Below are 23,737 nucleotides of genomic sequence, written 5' to 3' on the forward strand. Positions count from 1 at the left end.
TAAACTAACCTGCGCAATGAAACAAATCGTACGCTGAGTATGACCTCAGTGGTATTTTTATAATCCAAACACTTAATAATATAACATACACTTAAAAACATATATTGATCATAAATATTAAATTATTCATTTCATGGGTAAATTCTTTATAACTCATTCAATTCTTATCATCTATTAATCTGATTAGCTTTCCAAAATAAATTCATAAATCACTTGAACAATAATATTTCCCATTCATATCTAATTCTGAGTTACTTAATTCATATGTCTCACTCATTCTTCAGTTCACTATTCAGTAACATTAAATAACATTCAACTATCACATTTCAATTAGTATTCTGTACTTATCTATTTCAGTAACCGTCAGTCATAGTAATAATTAGTAATTCAGTAACAGTTAAATATTCAGTAGCAGTCAATTATTCAGTACCTTTATTTACCCTTATTAACATGACTCGGACCTGGACGGATACACGGATCCAACCCATACACCGGGATAGCATACAGTGTTTTATCGGCCGAAGCCGGAATACACCGTAACGGTAACAATAACAGTAACAATAACAATAACAATAACAATAGCAGTAGCTGTACACAGAGTACGTCATCGGAATAAATCTGAAATAGTAACAGTAACAGTAAGGTACAGAGTACCTTTTCGAAATGAATCCGGAACAGTAAGAGTAGTCGACACTTATAGTGTCTCATCGACACAAAGTCGAAGAATCCCTGAACACTTCTAATCCTATGGCATGCCAACTCTATTCGACTTAGCCTGATACTGTTAATAGGGTTTTCGGTTCACTTTCTTAATTCAATATCACTTTCAATTTATTTATCATCAATTCAAAAAATTTAACACATTCCAAATTAATCCATTTTAATCATAAAATACAATAATTCTTGCTTTAATTACTTACCATAATATTTAATCAAAATAAAATAAATAACAATCAATTTCACCTTTCAATGCATTACCCTACACATTAAATAATAAATTCAACAATTAAATATTAAGTTCTGATTATAGAAACACAAACCATAATTTTCAAGCTAACCCTCGTTGACTTCGTCTTTTCCTTTTTTAGTAGAGTTTTCCGACACCCCGTTAGCTACGAAATTAATACAATTCATGAACATTAATACAGTACAATTTTCACATTGAATGTTTCAATCTTTATTCAAATTTTTTCTAAATTCCAATTTAGTCCTTAAACCGAGACTAACTTTTATTCTTCACATTTAACTCAATATTTCCATTCAATTTTCACTTTAAACTAATTTCAATTCTCTAATTTCACCATAGAATCATAATTTTGAAATTCTTTCTGTAACACTCGTAACCCACATTCGTCGCCAGAACGGAGTTACAAGATGTTATCGGAGTTTACAAAATAATTACACATAATTTCACTATTTGTTCATATTCTAGTCAAGTTGTCTTCTCGAGTCATAGTCACTAAATTATTTATATCTTGAGATACAGGACTCCAAATTAAGTTCCGCTAATTTTCCTTGAAACTAGACTCAAATATATTCTTACCATAAATTTTTTAGAATAATTGGTTTAGTCAATAAGTACAGTTTATTCTTCAAAATCACCCCTGTTTCACTATCAGACAGTTCTGACCCCTCTTCACTAAAGATTAATTATTTCCACATGAAAAATTTGGATAATGTTCTTGTTTGTTTCTTTTGAAAATAGACTCATTAATGATTTTAAATATATAAATTTAAGCCCCTAATTATTTTTCTTCAATTTGTTATGATTTTTCAAATTCAGAATAGGGGAACGTAAAATCATTCTAACCTTGTCTCACAAAAATTAAAATATCTCATAATATGAAATTCTTTTGATTACACCATTTCTTCTATGTAAAACTAGGCTCAATAAGATTTAATTTCGTATTTTATTCAACCTTTAAGTTGATTTCCACAATTTTTAGTGATTTTTCAAAGTTGGACTACTACTGCTGTCTAAAACTGTTTTAATGAAAAATGTTGATAACTAAGTTTATAACACATTTACTTCCTTTCATTTAAACCCTATACATGTCATATAAACCTTAAGATGCATAATAAAATTTACCTAAATAATCTGGATAGTGTGCCCTGATGTGTTGATCCGATCCACCAATTTTACGTCAATCTACAAAGAACATTTAACACACAAAAGTAAGCTTATGAAAGCTTAGTAAGCTCATAGGAATAGAAAAATAAATCTTACTGAACATTACACATAATCATATAACATTTAATTTCACTAAATGTTCCTGAAAATCACAAAATCATTAATAAACTCATTTGATTGATTTTAATATCACTATTCACCAATTCTTAATCTTTTGGGCCCATTTCTCATTTACTTTTATAGTCAAATTAGGGAACGATTACGGAATTGAGTACTTCGTTATCACAATGCCATAATAAAACTATGGTCTTGCACATAGTCACATATTACACACTGAAGCCATAGCCCAGCACACGGATCACATATCACACTAATGCCATATCCCAGATATGGTCTTATACAGTGGCACATATCACACCGATGCCATATCCCAGATATGGTCTTATACAGAAGCACATAATCATATCTCTCTGATGACATAGCCCAGCTATGGTCTTATACGGAAATCACATGATCACATCACACCGATGCCATAACCCAGCTATGGCCTTATATGAAAATCACATATCACATGTTGCCATGGTCCAACCATGGTATTTTCCGTCAATTCATCTTAGCCACTGAACAAAAGTACTCAAATCCGTTGTTCCACTTATTTGTACTTCTATTCAAATATCATTTCACAACTATCACAGTTTAATGACATTCATATGCAATAATATACTATATCATTCATGAAATTTTCATATCAAAACATTAAATTTAGCCATATGAATTTACCTGGGCAAATTCGCAAAAGTCATACAAGTTCAGCGACTAATCGGCTATTTTTTCTTTTCCACGATTCACTTCGGGTTCTTGATGTATGTCAAACTATGAAAAACCAACAACTTCCAGACCTCCCATGGCGTTTTTGCTGAAGAAAAATGATGATATCTTTAGATTTTTCAATTTTGTCTTTATTTTATATGTTTAATTCGCAAAATTTCCAATTTTGCCCTTGTTTCTCCTTGTCTTTTTGCTGATTTTCTTGCCTAAACAGTCCAGCCCATATAATTTGGGTCTAATTGCCTTTTAAATCCCTCCTTATTAGTCACTTAAGCTATTTAATCACTTTACCAAATTTTGCACTATTTTCAATTTAGTCCTTTTTAATTAATTGACTAGCGAAACGTTAAAATTTTCTAACAAAAATTTAATAATAACTTAATAACACTCCATAAATATTTATAAAAATATTTTTGGCTCGATTTATGAATCTGAGGTCTTGATACCTTTTTTTCAACCCAATTTACCTAATTAATTCTTTTAAATCACAAAATTCACTAAAAAAAATACTTCTATAGTCACACTTGACTCATAGGTATTAATTTATTAAATTTTGAACTCACTTGTCAGATTTACTGATCTCGAATCACTGTTTCCGACACCACTGAAAATTAGGTTGTTACACTTTCAATTTAGTTAGGGGCATTTTGGTCATTTGGTAATTAAAATATTAAAAAGGAAAATAAAAGCCAAATTCATGCTTATCTTCAACCCTTGGTTGAAATTTGCATGGAAGCCATGGCTAGGGTTTTGTTCAAGCTTTCCAAGCTCCATAGTAAGTCCGTTCTTGCCCCGTTTTGAATGATTTTTACGTTTTTAAAATCCTCGTAACAAGATCTACCTATTTCTACCACTTATTTGAGATATGATGAAGGTCTAGGGTTTGACCCATGTTAGAAATTTGTGTATTTTGATGATTAATGGTTGATTATGCATGTTTATGGTTAGAGAAACAACTTTTACAAAGTAATTTTCGGTAAAAACTTCAAAAATGACTAAATTGTAAAAGTTATGAAATTTGTGTTAAAAATTTATTTTAATGGAAAATGTGGGCTGCTATAAGTATGAAAATGATTCGTCTATACATGGGTAGTAAAGAAATTGAACACATTTCATTTTACGAGCCTAGGGGCAAAAGTGTGAATATGTAAAACTTTAGGGGCAAAAATGTAAATTTTCATAATGTGACTTTTGGGTCACATTGAATAATGTGAATTTTGGGTCACATTGAATAATGTGACTAATAAATAGGCTAAATGTGACATTATAGGTAAAAAAAATGAGATTCGAGCCTAGAACGGAGAAAAACGTGAAATTGACGGTTAGGTCCTTTTTTGCCATTTCGGTATCGAGGTAAGTACAGTCGTAAATAATGCAACCTTATGTCATGTGTTTAATATTTCTATATTGCATGAATTGTATACATTTTTTTTTTATGAAATTGATTAATGACGATTTTGACGAAGTTTCAAGAAATGAGAAATCCCGATTTAACCTCAAGAGTAAAATACAAAGGCCATGATATTAGGGCTACCGAGATTCCATATAAAACCATATCTGGGATATGGAATCAGTATGTGATTTTGTATAAGACTATGTTAGGGACATGGCGTCGATATGACATTTCATGTAAGACCATATCCAGGATATGGCATTGATACAGTACTATGAGTATGAGATCCCTGAGCATCCTTAGTATCCCAATGTGGTTCAATGGGTAAATCAAAGATAAGTATGAGAAAGAAATTACTACGAGTAAGCAGGCATATACGTAAGCCTATAATTGTAAGTTCATGATTATTGTGGAAATAATTGTTTATTACCCATTGTGATTGATAGTGCATACTTGTGATATATGATAAATATAAATGATAATTACGTGTTTAGGCTGTTGGGCCGAATTGAGATGGGATCTAATTGTTTATTTGCTTGAATTGTATTTTAACGGGTATGTTAAGAACGAAAAAGTATGTGACTATATTTCGAGTGGTACAGGTATGTACACATAACTCATGTGAAGTGTGTTTGGTTTATGATGAATTCTTTGTGAGAATGTAGATGAACAAGTTATACTTGTGAAACATTCATAACCTTGTGACAAATGATCTACATTTATGATGAATGGATGCATGATAAGATTTGATAATGATCATGTGATATGCTTAGGAGCCTAATTGATTTGTGATATTTTACGGTTCATTTATTAAAATTGTATTTCGTTGGATATGAGGAAAAGAAAGACAGGCATAACTATCGAATAAAGTCATTATGAGCATATAGTAAGATATGAGCTTAGACAAGTGAAAGGTGATTGAACTATATGATGAAATTATGATTACTCACAAATAATGTGCATGTGATTAAGAGGATGGAAATAACTTGTTAGCTAATGTGATATGTTATAATGGGAAGACTATAGTGGCTAGGCTAATGCCAAGGCATGTAAATGGTGTTTATGAGTTAAAAGAGTAAGCATTATGAATGAATAAGTAGAAATCTTAAAATTTAATGCCAATTGTAATTATAGTATTCCTATGGAATGATAAAGTAAATGAATGTTAATAATTGTTTATTATTTGCATATGAATTTACTAAGCTTTAAAGCTTACTTCTTTTACTTTCTTATCTCTTATAGGTTAATTTAGCTAGCTCGGGTCAGAGACCGCCGGAGATGCCATCACACTAACAAGCTATCACTACGGGTATTGATGAATTCAAATAGTTTGAGTCTATGGCATGTATAGGGACTTTATCTTTTGAGTAATTATGTCATCATAAATGTGGCCAAATGTGTTGGTCTAGAATGGCTTGTGGTCCAATTTGTATAAAGCCACAAGATGTGGCTCATATTGATTATTGGGTTGTAAACCTAATTGTTTATGCATGCATGTGTTGAGGAATTAGTGATATGGATGCTTGATGATGATGGATGATGTGATATGGCATATAAGTATGAATAATGAATAATGACAAATTGGTATGGCTATGATCATGGTTTAAATGCATGAATTGAGAATAGAATAATAATATTGATTGGATATGAAATTGGTGTGGAATACCTTAAGTAAGCTTCTTAATTTGAGTATGTGAAATGGTGACAATACATGGGCATGAATTAGTCTTGATTAGGAATGATTGATTGTCAAAAATGTGGCATATTGTGTGTCATGAAATATGTCTGAGTATGTGAGTGTCTAAGGGTGGCAAAAGGCTTCGAAAATAGCCTTATAGTCGTTCACACGGGTAGACATACGAGCATGTGTCTAGGCCGAGCATGACACATGGTTTGCCCCATGGGCGTGTAATCAGACCGTGCGTCCCCTGCAACATAATAAATGCAAAATAGAATGCTTAGTAGTAAACACATAGGCAGAGACACGATCATGTGTCTCAGCCGTGTGAAGGACACGGCCTCAGGATATGGGCGTGTGCCCAGGCCGTGTGAAGTATGCACTTAATTTTGAGAATTTAATTCGTCACACGGCCAAAGCACACTGGCGTATGCTGTGGTTGTGTAACCTTATTGTATGATGACTTCATAGTCAGAGAGTTACATGGGCTAAGGACACGGACGTGTCCCAAGCCACACGGGCGTGTGTGACAACACGGCCTACCCACACAGTTGTGTGACTCTCCAAAATAAGAAAATTTTCTAAATGTCAAAAAGATTCTGAAAGTTCTTGGTTTAGTCCCGAACCGCTTCCAATGTATGTTTTGGGCCTCGTAGGCCCTTATAAGGAACAATTTGCATGTGATTGAAAAGTTTTAAATTTGAACGAAATTTTATGGCCAGCTTTTGTATGCTTGTTTATGTTTAAGTCTAGTAATGCTTCGTACCCTGTTCTGACGTTGGATACGGGTAAGGGGTGTTGCAAGACTGGTTTAGGGTTAAGGTATCCACAAATAGGCTACAGCAAATTTGGGTTAATTCTCACATTAATGACTTTTTGGGGTTGTCAGGCCTAAGGTTTTAGGATCTTTCTTTCCTGAATAGCTGATCCGTTAAGAGAACCTTGCAAAACAATTCATTAATGATACCCCGACTCACTAATCCCCCACAAGGGGATTAGTTCCTCATAGATCTAATAAACAATATAAACTTGATAGGAAAAGTAAACATGAAAATTAATTCAAGGGTATAAAATTTAGAAGAAGTCTGATTTGTATTAGAATTAATCGCAGAATCCTCATAGAGTTTGATTGTGTTTCAAAAATATGATTTCTCTCACAAAAACAAATAACAAGAACTGAAATAAACCCTAAGCCTAAGAAAAGAGAAAAGCTAAAGACTAAATCTAAGAAGAAAGTTATACAATATGAAAGTTGTCCCCCAATGAGTGTTTTAAAAGCCTATTTATAGAGTTAGGGTTGCCATCGTCCTTAACTGTAGGTCAGCTGACATTCTCGTGTTTAACTTTTGATTGTGTGGACCAAAATACCCCTAGCTCATAAGGGTTTCCCGTACAGGACCGATGTGCGACGCCCTAGTGCTTATGTTGCGACATTAAAGGCAGTATGCTTAGATTCAGGGTGGCTTTAAGGGTGTGTCGCAACATCCCTTGTCTGGGTCGTGACACCAAAGGCAATCTCAAAATTCTTGCATTCTGTTCCTTATGTTGTGACATCAAACTCCTCATGTTGTACATAGTGGCCAATATTGAGTTTTATGCCCTTGGATTGTTTTCTGCATACTCACTAAGTATATTAGCTCACCTTTAGGCTTCATTCGGCCTTTAAGGTCAATAAAAGACTCAAATTACACTTTTTATTGAATTCAAACTAAACTACAAAAACATAACTAGAACATAATGAAAACGCTTGTATTCAAGCTCCCAAAGTGCGAAAACTAGTTTAATTTGTGACATCGAATTACGATAGATCAGGTATAACTGCTTTGTACAATAAGGTAATACATAAATACCTAACACAATGCATACTACCTATTCTCCTTATTACAAGAAATTGTGGCAACTCAACCTTCTGATTAAGATGAAGATTACAAATTAAAGATTGTTCCAAAATGACATCCCTACGTTTTATAATCTATACAATAGACGGCTTATTGGTTTAACAAATTGTCCCAAGTGCTCTGATGGAATGGAATCTATTGAACAACTTTTAGAGACTGTTCCACTGCAAAAGAGATTTTGAAATCACTAAAAATTTGTTGGCCACATATAGTATCATAAATGGAATATAGGGATTGGATGAGTAACATTAATGGACAAATTTAATCTTCATTGTAGTATCATGGCATGTGATAAACCGTAAATTATACATATTTTTACCCCATATTTAATGTATTTTATGGATGATTTTCCATTAGAATTGGTGAATTCGATGCTCCGAATGCTTTAATTTCATATTTTATACTTAAGAGAGCATAGGAGAGAAAAAAGAACGAGAAACGGGCCAAAAATGAAGAAAATAGGCCAAAGCACAAAATTAACACGGCCTGGACCTCCTCACACGGGCAGACCACACGGCCGTTTCAATTTGGCAGGTTCGAGCACGGCCTGTAATCAAACACGGGTATGTCACACGAGCGTGTTTCTTGCTGAGCCCAAGTTGAGTCTAATTCGAAAAAGGCCAATTTTGAGGTTTTTAGGCATTCCAAAGCCTATAAATACACCCGAGAGGAGGAGAAAAAGGGAGGCGGTGAAGAGGGGTAAGGAATTACCCCAAGGAAGCCGATTAATCCATCTCAGAAGCTTGATTTATCATCAAGACTGAAGATCTCTCCTCAATTCCCCTTCAGGAGTTTTGGGTTTTCTTTATGTTTTGTATTCTTTATTCTTCTGAGATGTTTTCTTATTTAGTTATGAACTAAATCCCCTAAATACCTAAGGGGAATAAAACCTAAGACGAATCTTGTTATTATTTGCTGAATCGTATAATAAATATTTAACTTGTTCTTAATTATGTGTTCTTAATTCTTGCTTTGATATCCCAGGACACTGATTCAAGACACGCTCTTATTCATAGGAGGAATAGACCTTGTTTAAGATTTCATTTTCCATAATTAAACGGAGTTGATTGCGCGCCTAGAAATAGGGTGACAAGATTTTGCCGGATTAGGGTGAAACCTAATAAGGGGATCCATAGATCGAGTTAATGCAACCCTAGAGTGTTAATTAGAGAAAAGTCTCGGTTATTCAATCTAGGGATTAGACGTTATTAGTCTTGAATAGAGATAATAACATAACTTAGGGATCTCTACGGAACAAGTTGAATGAATAAATCGTCCGATTCGAAGCCAGAATAACAAGTACAGTCTAGGTGGATTTTTCCTTGGGTATTGTCTCAAGTCAATTGATTTTCCCAAAAGCAATTCCACAATTCTTTTCTCTGTGCGTTCTTAGTTTAAATAATTAGTTAATTAAAACAAACCCTTTTATTCTTAGGCTAGATAATAAAAAGATAGTTATTACTAGTACTTTTGGTTCCCTTGGGTACGATATCCCGGTCTTGCCATTACTATACTATTGTTCGATAGGTGTGCTTGCCTTTTCGTCATGATAATAGTTAGTCTAGGTTTGATCTTCATTATAAATATTTATTACTTGTTACGAATCACGCGATCAGCATGCACAATATGGGCTATTTGGATGGTTCAGAATAAAGCTATTCATGAGGGAGTTAAATAGAAAGTAAGCGAGACTAAACATTTTGTTCTCTCTTATATCCGAGAATTGGAAGTAATTAACCAAAAAATACATGTTCAAAAGATGAGGCCTGAATGCTGGAGGTCACTAAAGAGTCCTCTGGTGAAGATAAACTTCGACGTTGCATTTGAAAATCACACAAAAAGATCATGTAAAAATATTATTATTAGAGATGAAAATGGTAGGGTGTTGGGACCAAAGATAATAATGAACGATCACATACCCTTCGGTGTTTATTACAAAGGCAATTGCATGTGTCCAGACGACTTAGTAGGCCTCGATCTGGGTTTCTTGGAAGTGGAAATTGAAGGGGATGCTCTCACAGTTATAAAAAAAACTTATTTCATAGATTGATGATAGATCGAAGATAAGTGTATATATTAGAAGCTCTAGATTCATATGCGAATGCTATTGTCGGTGTATTTTTTGACATGCATTGCAAGGAGCAAATGAAGTGGCACATATTCTGGTTTATGAAGGACTAAGAAAGGAGGAAACAACTTATTTGGTGCAAGGTGTTTCTGATTTTACCACAAATGCAATTGAGAAGAACTAATGATGGGTGGACTAGCCAGATTAGGAAGGGAGATTGACAGTCTTACCTAACATCCCTGAAAGCTTATTTTTATAGGGACGATTTAAGTTTTTAAATGAGCTTATGCTTTAATGTTGTGATGCCTTGTCTGTTGGTTTGGGTAGGTTAAAAGCTTATTTTATGGTTAGATAGTATTGTTGCTTTTGGGAGTCGTTTTAACTCCCTATTTTTGTTGTTTTTCTTTTTGAGAACCGTTCCTTTAATTACTTCGAATAAAGTCCAATTGTTATTTTTTATTAAAAAATAATATTTTTTGGGTAAACTAAATATATAGTCATCTAGCTACTAGTAATTCATTTTTTGTCACTCAATTATGAAAAGTTACAAAATTGCCACTCAATTATACGATTTTTTTAATCACCCGCTGTTAAATGGCTAACGGAAAAATAATGTGGCAACTTTTAAAATCGTCATAATAATAAATTTAGCCCTTAATATTTACACATTGTATCAATTTAGTCTTACTCTTTAAAAATTAGCCTTCGATATTTACGCGTTACTTAATTTTATCCTATTTTTACATGAACATATAATTCAATATAAAATGTGTATTATTGAACCAGCAATCCTCAAATACATAACTTTCCTAAAAATATTTTTAAAAAATCTATTTATTATTGAACAAGACTATCCTTAAATATATAGCTTTCCTCAAAATTTTTTTAAATATTATTAATTCATTTTTTAACATAGCTGGTCCCCATTAATGAAGTAAATCAAACTTAAATTATTTTAAGTTGTTAGATTTATAATTGAGTTGAATTGACAAAGTGAGTATTTTTTTTTATTTTAAATAAATTGAATTGACCATTTTTCAAATTTTGGGTTGTTTTGTTTGTTCTTATTGCTAATTTTTTCATTGAATCAAATGCAAGGACAATGTTAGAAAGGTCACAAAGAAAGCAAAATTGAAAAATGATCAAATTACATAATGTGTAAATATTGAGGGTTCAATTTTTTAGAATCAATACTAAATTGGCCCATTGTATAAAAAGTGAGGGTTAAAGTTGTTATTAAGCCAAATTTTTTCTTCAAAAAAATTAAAAACTACGACATCAACTTTTTGTAAGTCATTTAACTATGGGTGACTAAAAAATAAAAAATTGAATAGTTGGATAATTATTTTGTAATTTTTTTATAAATTGGTGACAAAAAAGATTTTTTTGAAGTCACTGAACTATTCAAATCTTGTTATTTTTAAGTCTATGGGTGGTTAAATTTTTTTTTTTAAGTTTGGTTAGCAAATTCCAAGTAAAAATTTGAAAATCGGTACTGTAGATTAATACCCATCAACGAGTAGAACATACATTAGATCCAAGTTGATATAATAGTCAATGTCGAAGATTGAAAAAGAAAACTGTTTGGATTTTGGTTTGTAAATTCGTAATGTTCAAATCAATTTCATGAAAAAAAAACTAGATTGTAAAAGAAAAGAGGAATGAGAGTATTTTCAATTGGTGTAGGTAGTGCGAATATATAAATATATAACGACGATTTTAATAGCCTAATGAATTCAATGTAAATTTTAAATAATTAAATAACTATTTTATAACTTTTAAAATTAAATGATTAAAATGTATACCTACTAATAATTTAATAACATTGAAGGTAGTTTAATATCACAATTTATCATTTAATTCAATAAAATGCTTATTTTTTTAAAAATATTAATTTAATTTAATTTAATTAGTACAAACAATAACGTTATAAAATATAAGAATCTTAAAAATTAAACTATAAATATTACGAAATAAAAGTAAATTTGATGGGACACTCTCCAAGTAGGAAGGCCACCTACCAAATATTACTATCCAAATCAAAATTTAGTAATAATATTATTCAATAAAAATATAAAAATATTTAAATATATATAAATCTAAAAAAATTAAAATTAAAACTAAAAAATTAAAAATTATTATAAAATAAAGAGATGGGGAGAATAAAGAACAAAGAAATATGAAAGCAATAGAGAAGGTATTTTATTGATCAATGGGATAGTTACAATGTTTCATCGTAGTCTCTATTTATAGGTATTAGAAGTATAAAAGAAGTAGAGATCTAATTCTAATAACTATTAGAATTTAAATTATACCAAAACTTTATCTTGAATATAATGGACATCCACTTAATAAGATATTCATAACAAAATTAATATTTCTTGAAATTTTTAATTATATAAAATTTTAAAAATTTCAAACTAAATTCCATTTATTTTCCACCATTGATGAATAACTTTAATCACATCAACTTCATGGTATTTTACTCTGAAATTACTTCGCATTTTTATTTTTTTCCTTAAAGCCTTAAAAGCCTTAGCAAAATACATTTCAATGCAAAATTTGGATTCCATTATTAGACTAATTGTTGCTGCTCGAGTTTTCAAGAAACAAAATCTAGGTTTGCAACACTACTTTCATTCTTGAGAATCATAAATGCTTCTACCATTAACCATCTATTTATAGGACTTTCTCGATAATTATGAAAAAAAAAAGAAAAAATTGGGAAAAAAAAAAGACAAGAGAGAAGCAAAATGTTCTATTATATTATCTGGGTTCTTTGATAAGTTTCAACTTTTTGAAATTTGAGATTTTTTTCTTTTAATTTATAATACATAATACCCTACTTCTTTTCTACATCCATTATTTCTTTATAACTCTGGTTACAAGATTGATCAGGATTTTTAAACTACTTTAGTTTTGAAATTTTAGATTTTTTAAATTTATAATACAAATGACTTTTCTTCTTCTCCAATTCTCTGAAATTCAAGTCAAGATTTTACTTGCAACTATAAATCAAACTTATATATATTAATTTAAATAATCTGAAAGAGTGGAGCCAACACTAATTTGCATGAGAAAAGAGAAAAAAAAAAAGCAAAGAAAGATGAAAATGTTACAAGTTGATAACATTAATGACTACCATGTAACAATTTGATAACATTAGTTACTATTATGTAACTTTTGAAAGTTGGGTGACCAAAATGTCATTTTAAATAAAGTTCAGGCACAATTTGTGTAATTTACCCATATTTTAATCCACAAAAACAATCGATTGAATATTCACAATCCATTGTGACTCCCACTAATAAGTTAACAGCACATTCAGCAGTAGCTAGTTACACTAACAAACAACATTACGAAAGTAAAAATACAAACAGAAATCATTCCACCACCACATCTGCATCATCTTCAGCATCCTCCATCTCTTCATCATCACTCTCCCACTCTCCTTCCTGCAGCCATTGTTCTAGTTCATCCAACTCCTCGTAGTCATGCATGTACGAACTGTCTATGTTGTTCCACGGATCAGTCCCTAGTTCCTCACCATGGCATGCCACATGCAAGAATGGCCTATTCCTAGCTAAAGCATCTACGATGTCTCTGTTTACACTCCCTGTCACACCTAGCCATCTTAATCTCGGAAAATACGGTTTCTTCAACCATCGGAATGAAAGTTGTGTAATGCCACCACAATTGTAAAGATCCAACAATCGCAAACTACTGCCATGTCCTCTATCGTCATCAGCCTGCATTGAGGCTAGTGCCATGATCGAAGTGTCACCTATGAGTGGACATTGTCGCATTCGGAGTTCTGAAATTGGAACCCGACTTTTTGCAAGAGCTAAAACTCCATTGTCGGAGAGATTAGGAAGATTAGATAGGTCCAGCTCTTGCAACTCCAGTTTAGAAGAGCCATCAAATAGAACAGAGATACATTTATCTGTAAGTTTCTTGCATCCCCTAACAGATAACGAAACCAATGAGCTAATAATGCCATGTCGCAAGTATGCTATTCCTACATCGGATATATCAGAATTATCCAACTGTAACATCTTCAATTCACAGAGAGAGCCAATTGCCGGAAGCGCTTCATCCCCAAGGTTTTTGCAGCCTCTCAAGTCAAGAACTTTGAGACGCGTGTTGTGGACCAAACTCTTGATGGCATTGTTGGTTAGAAGATTACACCATCTGAAGCTAACATGAGTCAAAGAGAGGGAAGTTGCAGCAATGTCGTGAAAAACCAGATCAGTCAACTGGGATCCATGGCAAACCTTAAGCTTGTACAGGCTTGAGCAAGAATGCAGAATTGTCTTAAACCCTGTATCTGTAACACGGCAAAAGCCACCAAGGCAAATGCTTTCCATGTTTGCACACTTGTCAGCCATAAGTAGGATCCCGAGATCATTAACCCGCTTAAAGTAAGTACTGAGGAACTCTTGGCTCCTCACAAGAGAAAGATGTTTTAATCTCCCACGCTGATTGATTTGTTGAAGACCGGAGTTGGTAAGATCAAATGTAACTCTTGGTTCAATGAGGGGTGCATCACGAAGTTCCAAGTGTGTCAATAACGTGAGACCTTTTGATATTGTACCAACCATTGTATCTGTAATGTAATCTACAGCAAGAGATAGTTTTTGGATGGCAGGCAATATCGATGGTCGAATTTGATTTGGGTACTGATGGGGTCCAACATTAGGGCTAAGCAGTTCAGTCACCATAACCGAAGAAATGTAGCCAATCTCAAGAGAAGTGAGCATTTTTGAAGCTAAAGCCCAAACCCGAGCAAAGTTATGACGAAGAAATAGTGACAAGTCAAACATCAAATTCAATTCCTGGCAGAGTAGAAACCAAGAAGGAATACATGTATGCAGTTAGAACATTCCAAAATGATACAGATCTAGCTTTTGCATGAAAAACATGCATCAAGTATACAGAAAATATAGATTGAAAATCTGCCAGTCTTCTGGGTAAATTTTTCATATGAAACACATAAAATTTGCTACAATGCCAATAAGCAACACATTATCAGAATGATCAATGAGAAAGCAAATGCACTCATTCAGATAAATTTAGGAACTAAATGAATATTTAAAATTATCTATCAACATTCAAATATGGCATCCAGCAAGTAAAGCTTCACACATGTGATATAAGTTCATTTCACAGAAAGGCTAAATTGGCATTTCCATCTATTCAAACAGTAAATCTTGGCTGTTTCTCATGAAGCTTGATGATTCCATGTTGGTAGGCATTGAAGAAATTTCTTTCAAAAAAAGACACCTTGGTGAAATTTCACGCCCTGTTTGTATTTGTTGGGATATGGCTTGAAACTCAAATTCTTCCATGGTGTCCACCGTAACCTGACTTGGAAAGCGTTTGTTGGCTGGTTTAAGTTAGAGGATGGTTATTGGCGGTTGGTAGTTGGCAGATTGGGTTTTGGCAAGCAAGAAAGAGTGAACTTTGCACTAGAAAAGGAGAATCAGGTTTGTGCTAGGCAAAGGGAGTGAGAAGAGCAATAAAAGAAAGGGAATGGGAAGCTTAGAGATGTTCCAATTTCTTTTGGGTCTTAGGGTTTTGTCATGTACCCACCATCAAGATAATAGGAACGACATGGCTCCTGGATGAGTGATTTTGTTCGACGCTTATCTGTAACTAGTAAAGTATTTATTGAACAGACCAAGCATTTGTCACGCTCACTCATGGAAAAAGGCTAACCCCTGAAAGGAGCTTAAACTGACTTTCATATTCAGGCATACAACATCATCAAGGGAAGCATTAGTAGATGTCAAAAACTAGAAACTCTAGGTCTTATGAAACTCCTTCTCCCTTTGAACAATGAAATAAAATATAGGGGAGTAATCCAGTCTACAACTAAATCACTAACTGGTTCCATCTTTATGTTTAATGTATTAAGTACTAACAAATATTTCATTTAACCTTTTAGTAGTCTTTTACACTTTTTTCTCATCCAAAATCATTACTTTCACAGGCAAGCCTACAAGAAAATTACTAACTGATTCCATCTTTATGTTTCATGTATTAGCAAATATTTCCTTTAAACTTTCACTAATCTTTTACACCATTTTTTTCTCATTCATTACCTTCAGAAATAAGCCTGCAAGTAAATAGCTAATTGGTTCTATCTTTAGGTTCAATGTATTAACAAAAAAGTTCCTTTAATCTTTCATTAATCTTTCGAACCTTTTTCTCATTCATTACTTTCATAAATAAGCCTTACTTCCAATTGGGTGCAACCACCAAGTAATTCCTCCAAATCAGAAATATGTATCGCTCGGCCCCTTTTCTCAGCCACCGAGCCCAAGTAGAGAGACCTGAATGAAAGTTAACATATAAAGCTAATGCTGATATCTCTTAAAATGGAAACAAATCAGCATCACACAAATGATATCTACAACAAAGGAAATATATAACAGGGGAAAATTGTATATTTATAGACACAATGAAAAGATAAATGCAATTGTAATTCATAAGAGATATATACCTTACATCCTTGCAACGTGATCCGATTTCAGAGAGTAGTTTTCCACTAAAATCTGCACAATTGTGGAAGCAAAGTTCCTGTAAAGAAGGTCGAAGTAATAGCTCAATGGATGAATCATTAAGCTGACCACAATCAAGCTTTAAGCTTTGAAGGTGAGAATTTGGTGGCAACAGTGGCTTGATTAGTTCCATAGACGGCGATATATCCTGCCAAATGATAAATGAATATTAGGGTTCAATTTGGAACTCCAGAAGACAGCATCAAGATTCAAAAGTTCAGATTTTCATGTGTTTATGGAGGACCTGGGAAATGATAAAAATTAATACATCTTTTTTTGCAGTTCGAAACCCAAATAAAAAACTAAACAACTGAGGGCAATTGAAAATTTTTTCTCCTTCACTTTCCGCAGGATCCAATTCCTCCTTTCACCAAGTAAAGAGAAACCAAAAAAGGATGCAAAGAAAGGGCAAATAAAACTTACAAGGATATGAAAATTGGGAAGAAAAGAGAGGATATGAGAAGCACAGGAATTGAAAGCCCTACAGGTGACAGCCAAAGAGCAGATGGAAGAGATATCAAGCTTGGTCATGATGGTAGCCAAAAGGGCTGTCGGCAACTGATCCAGCCTCTCCACTCTCCAACTTCCCATCCCCTATTTCTCTTTTAGTTTACTTTGGTGGTCTGATCCGTTTCTTGAGATTTTTGACTAATAACAACTCGATCTAGGTATTGGAGTATTTGCCCATTTTTTATTATCATTACGAACTCGATTTGGTTATTTGATTATTTGTCATTATTTTACTAAAAACTCAATCTGGATATTAAAGTAACCGCGATTTTCTTCATTTCGTTGGGGGCAGTAGGAAGATTCAGGGAACAAGGTGAGGTTCTCGAAAACTACGGCGCATGTTAGACGTCGCCTCCCAACAATAAATACATAACGTGGTAGTTTTTTTTTCTTTCTTTCTTTCTTTTGATCTTAATAACATGGTAGATTGGTGGGGGAAAATTAGGCGAATAACCAGATTAAAAAAAATTAAGATTTATTAGATAATTTTCTATCAAAAATTAAGGAGATAAATTGATTTTGGACATGACAGTCTGCACGGGAAAATTAGGTGAATATGTAGATTTAAAAAAAATTTTAAGATTTAGATTTTTTTTTTCAAAAATTAAGAAAATAGATCTATTTTGAGACATAAGAAGGGCTGAAAACCAGACCGCCATGTAACTTGTCCCGTCCTAAAGTCGGTTTTTAAAAATAGGAAGACATATATAAATTGTTTGGGACCAATGGCCAGTTGGGATTAATGGTCACATTTTTCCAATCCAAAAGTCGTTTCTTTTTCCTTATATATATACCTCATTCATTTTCTTTTCTTTTTTTCCTTCGACCCTGTTCATATATTCTTTCAGTTCTCTCAACTCCTTTATTCTTAATTTTCTATCTTAATTTCAAAATTTCTCTCAATTTTCTATCCTACTCGTTTGTAGTTTTTTACATTTTATTCAGTTTTATCATTTTAAAATTTTAAAAATATCAATACACTGTAATTCGTTTGCATCACAAACACATTTCTAACATCTAATTACAAATAATAAAATATTATTATATTATTTATTTTATTAATATAATTATTAAGTTGTTAATAATATTATTATTTTTAATTTTTTATATTTATATAATCAGAACGAAGATCATATTATTGAAACATATATACATAATTTAAGTCCGAGAGCATCGTATGTTAGCACTTAGAAGAGGCGAGATTCTTGCATGTGTCCCAAATGCTCAGCGGGACTAAATTGGACCTCGCACTTATCAGTGCTTTGCTGGAAATATTGAGACCCAAGACACACACATTACATCTTTTGTACGATGAGTGTACGGTTACACTCAAGGATGTGGCATTACAACTCGCTCTACTGGTTGATGGGCCAATTGTTATGGGGGTAGTGCGTATTGGTGATTGGAGCACAATTTGCCACCAACTATTGGGCAAAGTGTCAGACAAATTTAGTGCTAACCGGATAGATATCAAATGGTTAGAAGATAATTTCTCACATCTCGACAACTATTCTAATGCAGTTGAAATATAACAATTCGCTTGAGCATTCATATTGATGTTGATTGGAGGTCTTTTAATGCCAGATAAATCTCAAAATCTAGTACAATTAAGGTGGCTCCTACAACTAATTGACTTAAAAGAAGCCGTGAGACTTAGTTGGGGATAGACTATCTTGACTACATTGTACCGAGAGATGTGTCGGGGAATTGAAGTATAGAAAATTAAAATTAGTGGTTGTATACTCTTTCTTCAATCATGGGCACGATACTGCTTACCATTTTTACGTCCTCGAGTAAACTTTTATTATCAATTCCCACTTGTAATAAGGTAAGATTTATTTAATAACATAGTTATTATATTATTTTTTTGTTATATTTTTGGAACAAAATATTATTTGAATAGGTGGAACAATGACACTAGTCATGTGGGTATACTGAACGAGCTTAAAGATATTTGATTATTGTTATATCAATGATTAAAAGTCAATGTTAGTTTTGAATTTTTCAATTATATAATAGTTATGTAAGGATTTGAAATTTAATATTAGGTACGTAATAAAATTTACAATTTCATATTGCAGTTTGAATGGAGCCATACTCTGATCCTAAAATTCAAAAATGCATCTCGATCTAATTTTTGACGATTACAATATCTAGTACGTTAAAGCACTATTGATAGTTTTTGCAATAGTTGAGATGCATAAATCTGATTGAGTGATGCACTAGTTTGGGTTTTTACAAAATATTCTGCCCTCACCCCAGAACTTCGATGAACTTCACAAGATTGACTTGTAAGGGAGAACTGATGAAGATTGGCCTAAATTCCATGCCAAGTATATTTACATATGGGAACATAGGTGCAATTTCATACCTATGCGCGAACCAATTGTCAGACTAGATTTGACGATGTCTTCGGATTACATGACATGATTTAGACTTCAAGGTAAGCCATATCTATTGTTGTAGAAGGCCAACACGACCCCACATGAGGCCGTGATTGAGAGTACATGCATTGAGTTAATCATCATCAGCTCCAACCTCAAATTCTATATCGATAAGTGCACCACCTTACGGTTAGTATGGTTCTCATTTTTCTGGTGCTTTTACTAATCCCATATTTTTCACACAAGTACCACATTGTGCACCATCATACCATGCATCAACACTTTCTCTAAGAATTTTTTTGCTTCACATCCATCCGCAGAAGCATATTACACACCACTACAGCCAACAACACCAATGTATTCATCATCACCTACCATTCCAACATTTTATACACAACCGAGTTATTCGACACCATATATTTCTTCGTCGATAGTGTCTCAAATACCACCAGAATCACTGTTCTTTAGATTTGGGTTATCTTTGCAACCACCTACTAATACAGTCAACGATATACGATGGCAACCTAGGATGAAAATGCAGTCTAGCATGAAAGAACAAGATAAAGATGAAGATTAAGACGGAGGTGAAAATGAAGATGATAAACAGGACCCCAACTACGATGAAATCCTCCTTATAACCAACACCCATCGGGTTGTGGCAAACATTCAGCCTGACAATGGAGATGATTTTTTATTTTAATTTTTCGTCATGTACTGTTGGAAAAAACGGGTTTGGAAAATGCAGCGGAAAATAAATTTAGGGGAAAGTTAGAGTTTTAATTTTTTTTCCAAAAAAGATCTTGGTTGTGATATCTAAAGTAATAAACACTTAACCAAAATTGTACATTTTCAATTCGTCTAGGATGAGCGCTTCGACTGAGTAGTCTTCTCCGCTATCCTCAAATTCACATCTGCCTAGTGTGGGCTCGCTTTGAATCAAAAAAAATTCACAAAAATTACCAGTGGGGTAATTTTATAATTTCTCTAAACTTTCAAGTCAAGTTGTAAATCAGAAAAATATCTCTAGAAATTTCTGGAATAATCTCTTCAGAGAATTTTCTCTCTACAACTTTCTCTTGAATTCAAGTGTGTATAAATAATAACCCAAGACTCTTTTTATATAAGGAGAGTTTAGAGAGTTTAAAGAGTTTAACTATGATTAAACTTAATCATTTTAATATTAAATTAATAAAATATTTATCTACAAAATAAACATTAAATTAAATTTAATATTAAGATAATCACTTTAATATTAAATTAATAAAATACTATTAAGATAAATATTAAATTTAATTTAATATTAAATTATTAAAATAATATTATTTTTGAAATAATTAATCTGAAATCAAATTCTCTGGTAGAATTCCAATAGGAGTGTAACTCTTTCACTGTTCAACCACCGACGACCAATCGTCATTGGCCACTAGGATGTCATCGTCCCAGCCACCGACACTACCGTGTCCGATGATGTAGGTGCGACATCCTTACGACACCCCGAGCCGATTGGACTGTTGCCAGTTTGGTCTAGGTCAATGATGATCCAATCCGTCCGGTCTAACCACCGATTGAACCGTTGGCCTGGTTTCACATACCGGGCTCGGTTCGACCAATTTTTGGGTCTTGGTTTTGGGCTCCTGGGCCCAATTTACGGTCTCAGGTCCAATTTTCAAGTTCAATTACCCATTGAACCAATTATCTAACTTGAAAATTAATTTCCAAAAATATCATATTAATTTTAATTAACTTGATTAATTTAAATTTACTTGATCAAAATTAATTTTTCCAAAAATCACTTAGATTTTCCAAATTAATTTTTCAAGAAAATTTTTAATCAAATTCTCTAGTTGAACAATTTTCACGACCACCTAATTAATTCCACATCGAATAAATCAACTCAATTAAATTATTCCCGAAGTCATAGAATTTTCTTCTGATTCAAATGTAGTCCAATCAAGCCATTGTTAAGTTAGCGGAGAGACCAATTGGACATATACAATTAGGCTCTAGTGATTGCAATTATGTCCAGAAGCATCGTTCCGATAATTCACAATTACTTAATCATGGAGTCAGTCCACAAGAAGTACCATGATTTAAAACTCTTTATTGTATACTTTTTACGAAAGCAATTCATCCAACTACTTTGTCCAATGACCTCATCATGTGTGTGTTACCCTCATATGATATCCTTGATTCCTTTGAGTTAAATCTGTTCACTCAATATAATCATATTTTATCTCATTGTCAGCATTGTTTCTTCTTAATAATTAATATGATAACTGTCAACAAATGGCTGTGATGAATTGCTCGTTTGAGAACAAGCAACCCAGGGCCACGTTCCATATTTATCAATCCACACAATGCCAATGAGAGAATATCATTAACTCTTTAATTGAGCTAGAAATTCCACTGTTTCTAGTAAAGCCATGGCATACACAAGTCATATATCCAACATACCGGCTATGGATTCGATCATCTTTAGAGCATAAGCCTCCACTTATATAAAAGCACATGAGTTGCATCACATGGTTAGTAACTGATACGAACCGTCTAAGGAAGAGTCGAGTCGTATGTAGATTGCCCGATCGTCTACGAGAAGTTACGTTAGGTTTAGTTGAGTTAAAGGTATGGTCGAAGTAGAAAGAGGGGTACGAATAGAATGGTAGGAACGAAAGGGTAGGAACAAAAGGATATGAACAAATTGGTCGGTTTAGGTTCGACTAAGTAAAGAAGAGAACGGGTTTGGAACTACTAAAGGTACTTTCAAGAACCAATACCGAAATGGTATCGACCCGTTGATTAAGCTTTTTGAGTTCGATTATAGGTTTGATAAACGAAACCTCGACCCACTATCTAACAAGATAGGAACCTTGGTATGTTGAACGCCACACTATGAATAGTGATAAGTTCGGGTACGACAAAGAACACGGTTGACACAACTAGAACACTAGGAACGCCAAACGAATCTTTGAACGAAATATAAGAAAAGTATGCCTCACAATTTCGGCAGCATAACATTAACAAAAGTTTCAAAAAGTCCTTTACATGGAAATTGAACAAGTATTTATAGGCCTAAGTTTAGGTAGCCGATTGGCCTTTCATGCTTACATATTAATTAAAGAAAATTCTATAAAAATGACCCTTAATGTACATGTCTAGATTCGGCTATGGTAATAGGAAATGAATGAATCTTCATGTTTAAAAAAACTCAAAGTGAATGCATGATGTCCAATGGTCACTTGTAGGTTCGGCCAACCTTGTTAAATAAAGCAATGTTTGGCCAAAAAGTATGAATTAATTGTGGACACTCCAAGGGCCATCATGTGTGTGAAACCGAATGTTGAAGAGTCTTCTAGTGTGAACAAGGTGAACCGAATAGTCTTGCCATGTGAACATAGGTGTGAACGAATTAAGGAGAGTCATAGGGAAGCTAATTGGCCAAGCTATCTTCATGCTTGTGTGAGTGTCCTTTGGCCGAATGGTCACCTTGGAGAATGAAGAGATAGCACACCATACATGAATGGAAACATTCATGATGTAATATCCTGATTTTGGGCCTAGTCGGAATAGTGGTTTCGTGACCACAAAATCCAAGATGTAAATAATTATTTTATGATTATTTTAAGGTATACGATATGATTGCATGATTGTGTGAAAATTTCGTGAAGAAATTTTATGCATAAAGTGCTTAAATTGAAATTAGGGACTAAATCGAATAATTTGCAAAACTTGTATTCTAGAAGTTTCTAGTATGAAATTGTTTTGAAATATTAATTAGGAGGTCTTAAATAGAAATTTTACCAATTTCTAAGTCTATGGAAAAAATTGGACATGGATGGAATTTTTGGAAAGTTTAGTAGTAAGGGCATTTTGGTCATTTAGGGGTAAAATGAATTAAAATACAAAATTAAAGGCCAATTTTGCTCATCTTCAACCCCATGGCCGAATATAGCAAGGAGAAACCATGGCTAGGGTTTTTCAAGCTTCCAAGCTCGATTGTGAGTCCGTTCTAGTCTTGTTTTTAATGATTTTTACGTTTTTTGAGTCCCGGTAGCTTGATTTAGCTTATGCTCGTAATAATTTAACCTAGGGTTTATATTTGAAAAAATACCCATAGGTGAAATTTGTGTATTTTGGTGTTTTATGATAGAATATGAGGTTTTAAATTATGTTAGACAACTTGTGCTACTCGGTTTTAAGTGAAAACGAGCAAAAGGGCTTAATCGGTAAAAGTACCTAATAGTCATAAGTACATGTTAGAGTGAGAATTTGATGTTTCCATAGAAG

General features: G+C 33.1%; 1 protein-coding gene across 1 annotated transcript; it reads right to left on the bottom strand.

Moving 5' to 3' along the window:
* Window positions 1–13,247: 13,247 nt before the first annotated feature.
* LOC108479902 (F-box/LRR-repeat protein 10) lies at window positions 13,248–17,767 on the bottom strand. The gene is made up of 4 exons (XM_017782752.2): window positions 16,983–17,767; window positions 16,502–16,707; window positions 16,238–16,331; window positions 13,248–14,831 (listed from the first exon to the last, which is right to left on the bottom strand). Exons 1-4 carry the CDS (start codon window positions 17,148–17,150, stop codon window positions 13,380–13,382), a joined length of 1,920 nt encoding a protein of 639 aa, XP_017638241.1. The 5' UTR covers window positions 17,151–17,767; the 3' UTR covers window positions 13,248–13,379.
* Window positions 17,768–23,737: the final 5,970 nt, after the last annotated feature.

This window comes from Gossypium arboreum, chromosome 12 (genome assembly GCF_025698485.1).
Source record: "Gossypium arboreum isolate Shixiya-1 chromosome 12, ASM2569848v2, whole genome shotgun sequence".
Taxonomy (NCBI): domain Eukaryota; kingdom Viridiplantae; phylum Streptophyta; class Magnoliopsida; order Malvales; family Malvaceae; genus Gossypium; species Gossypium arboreum.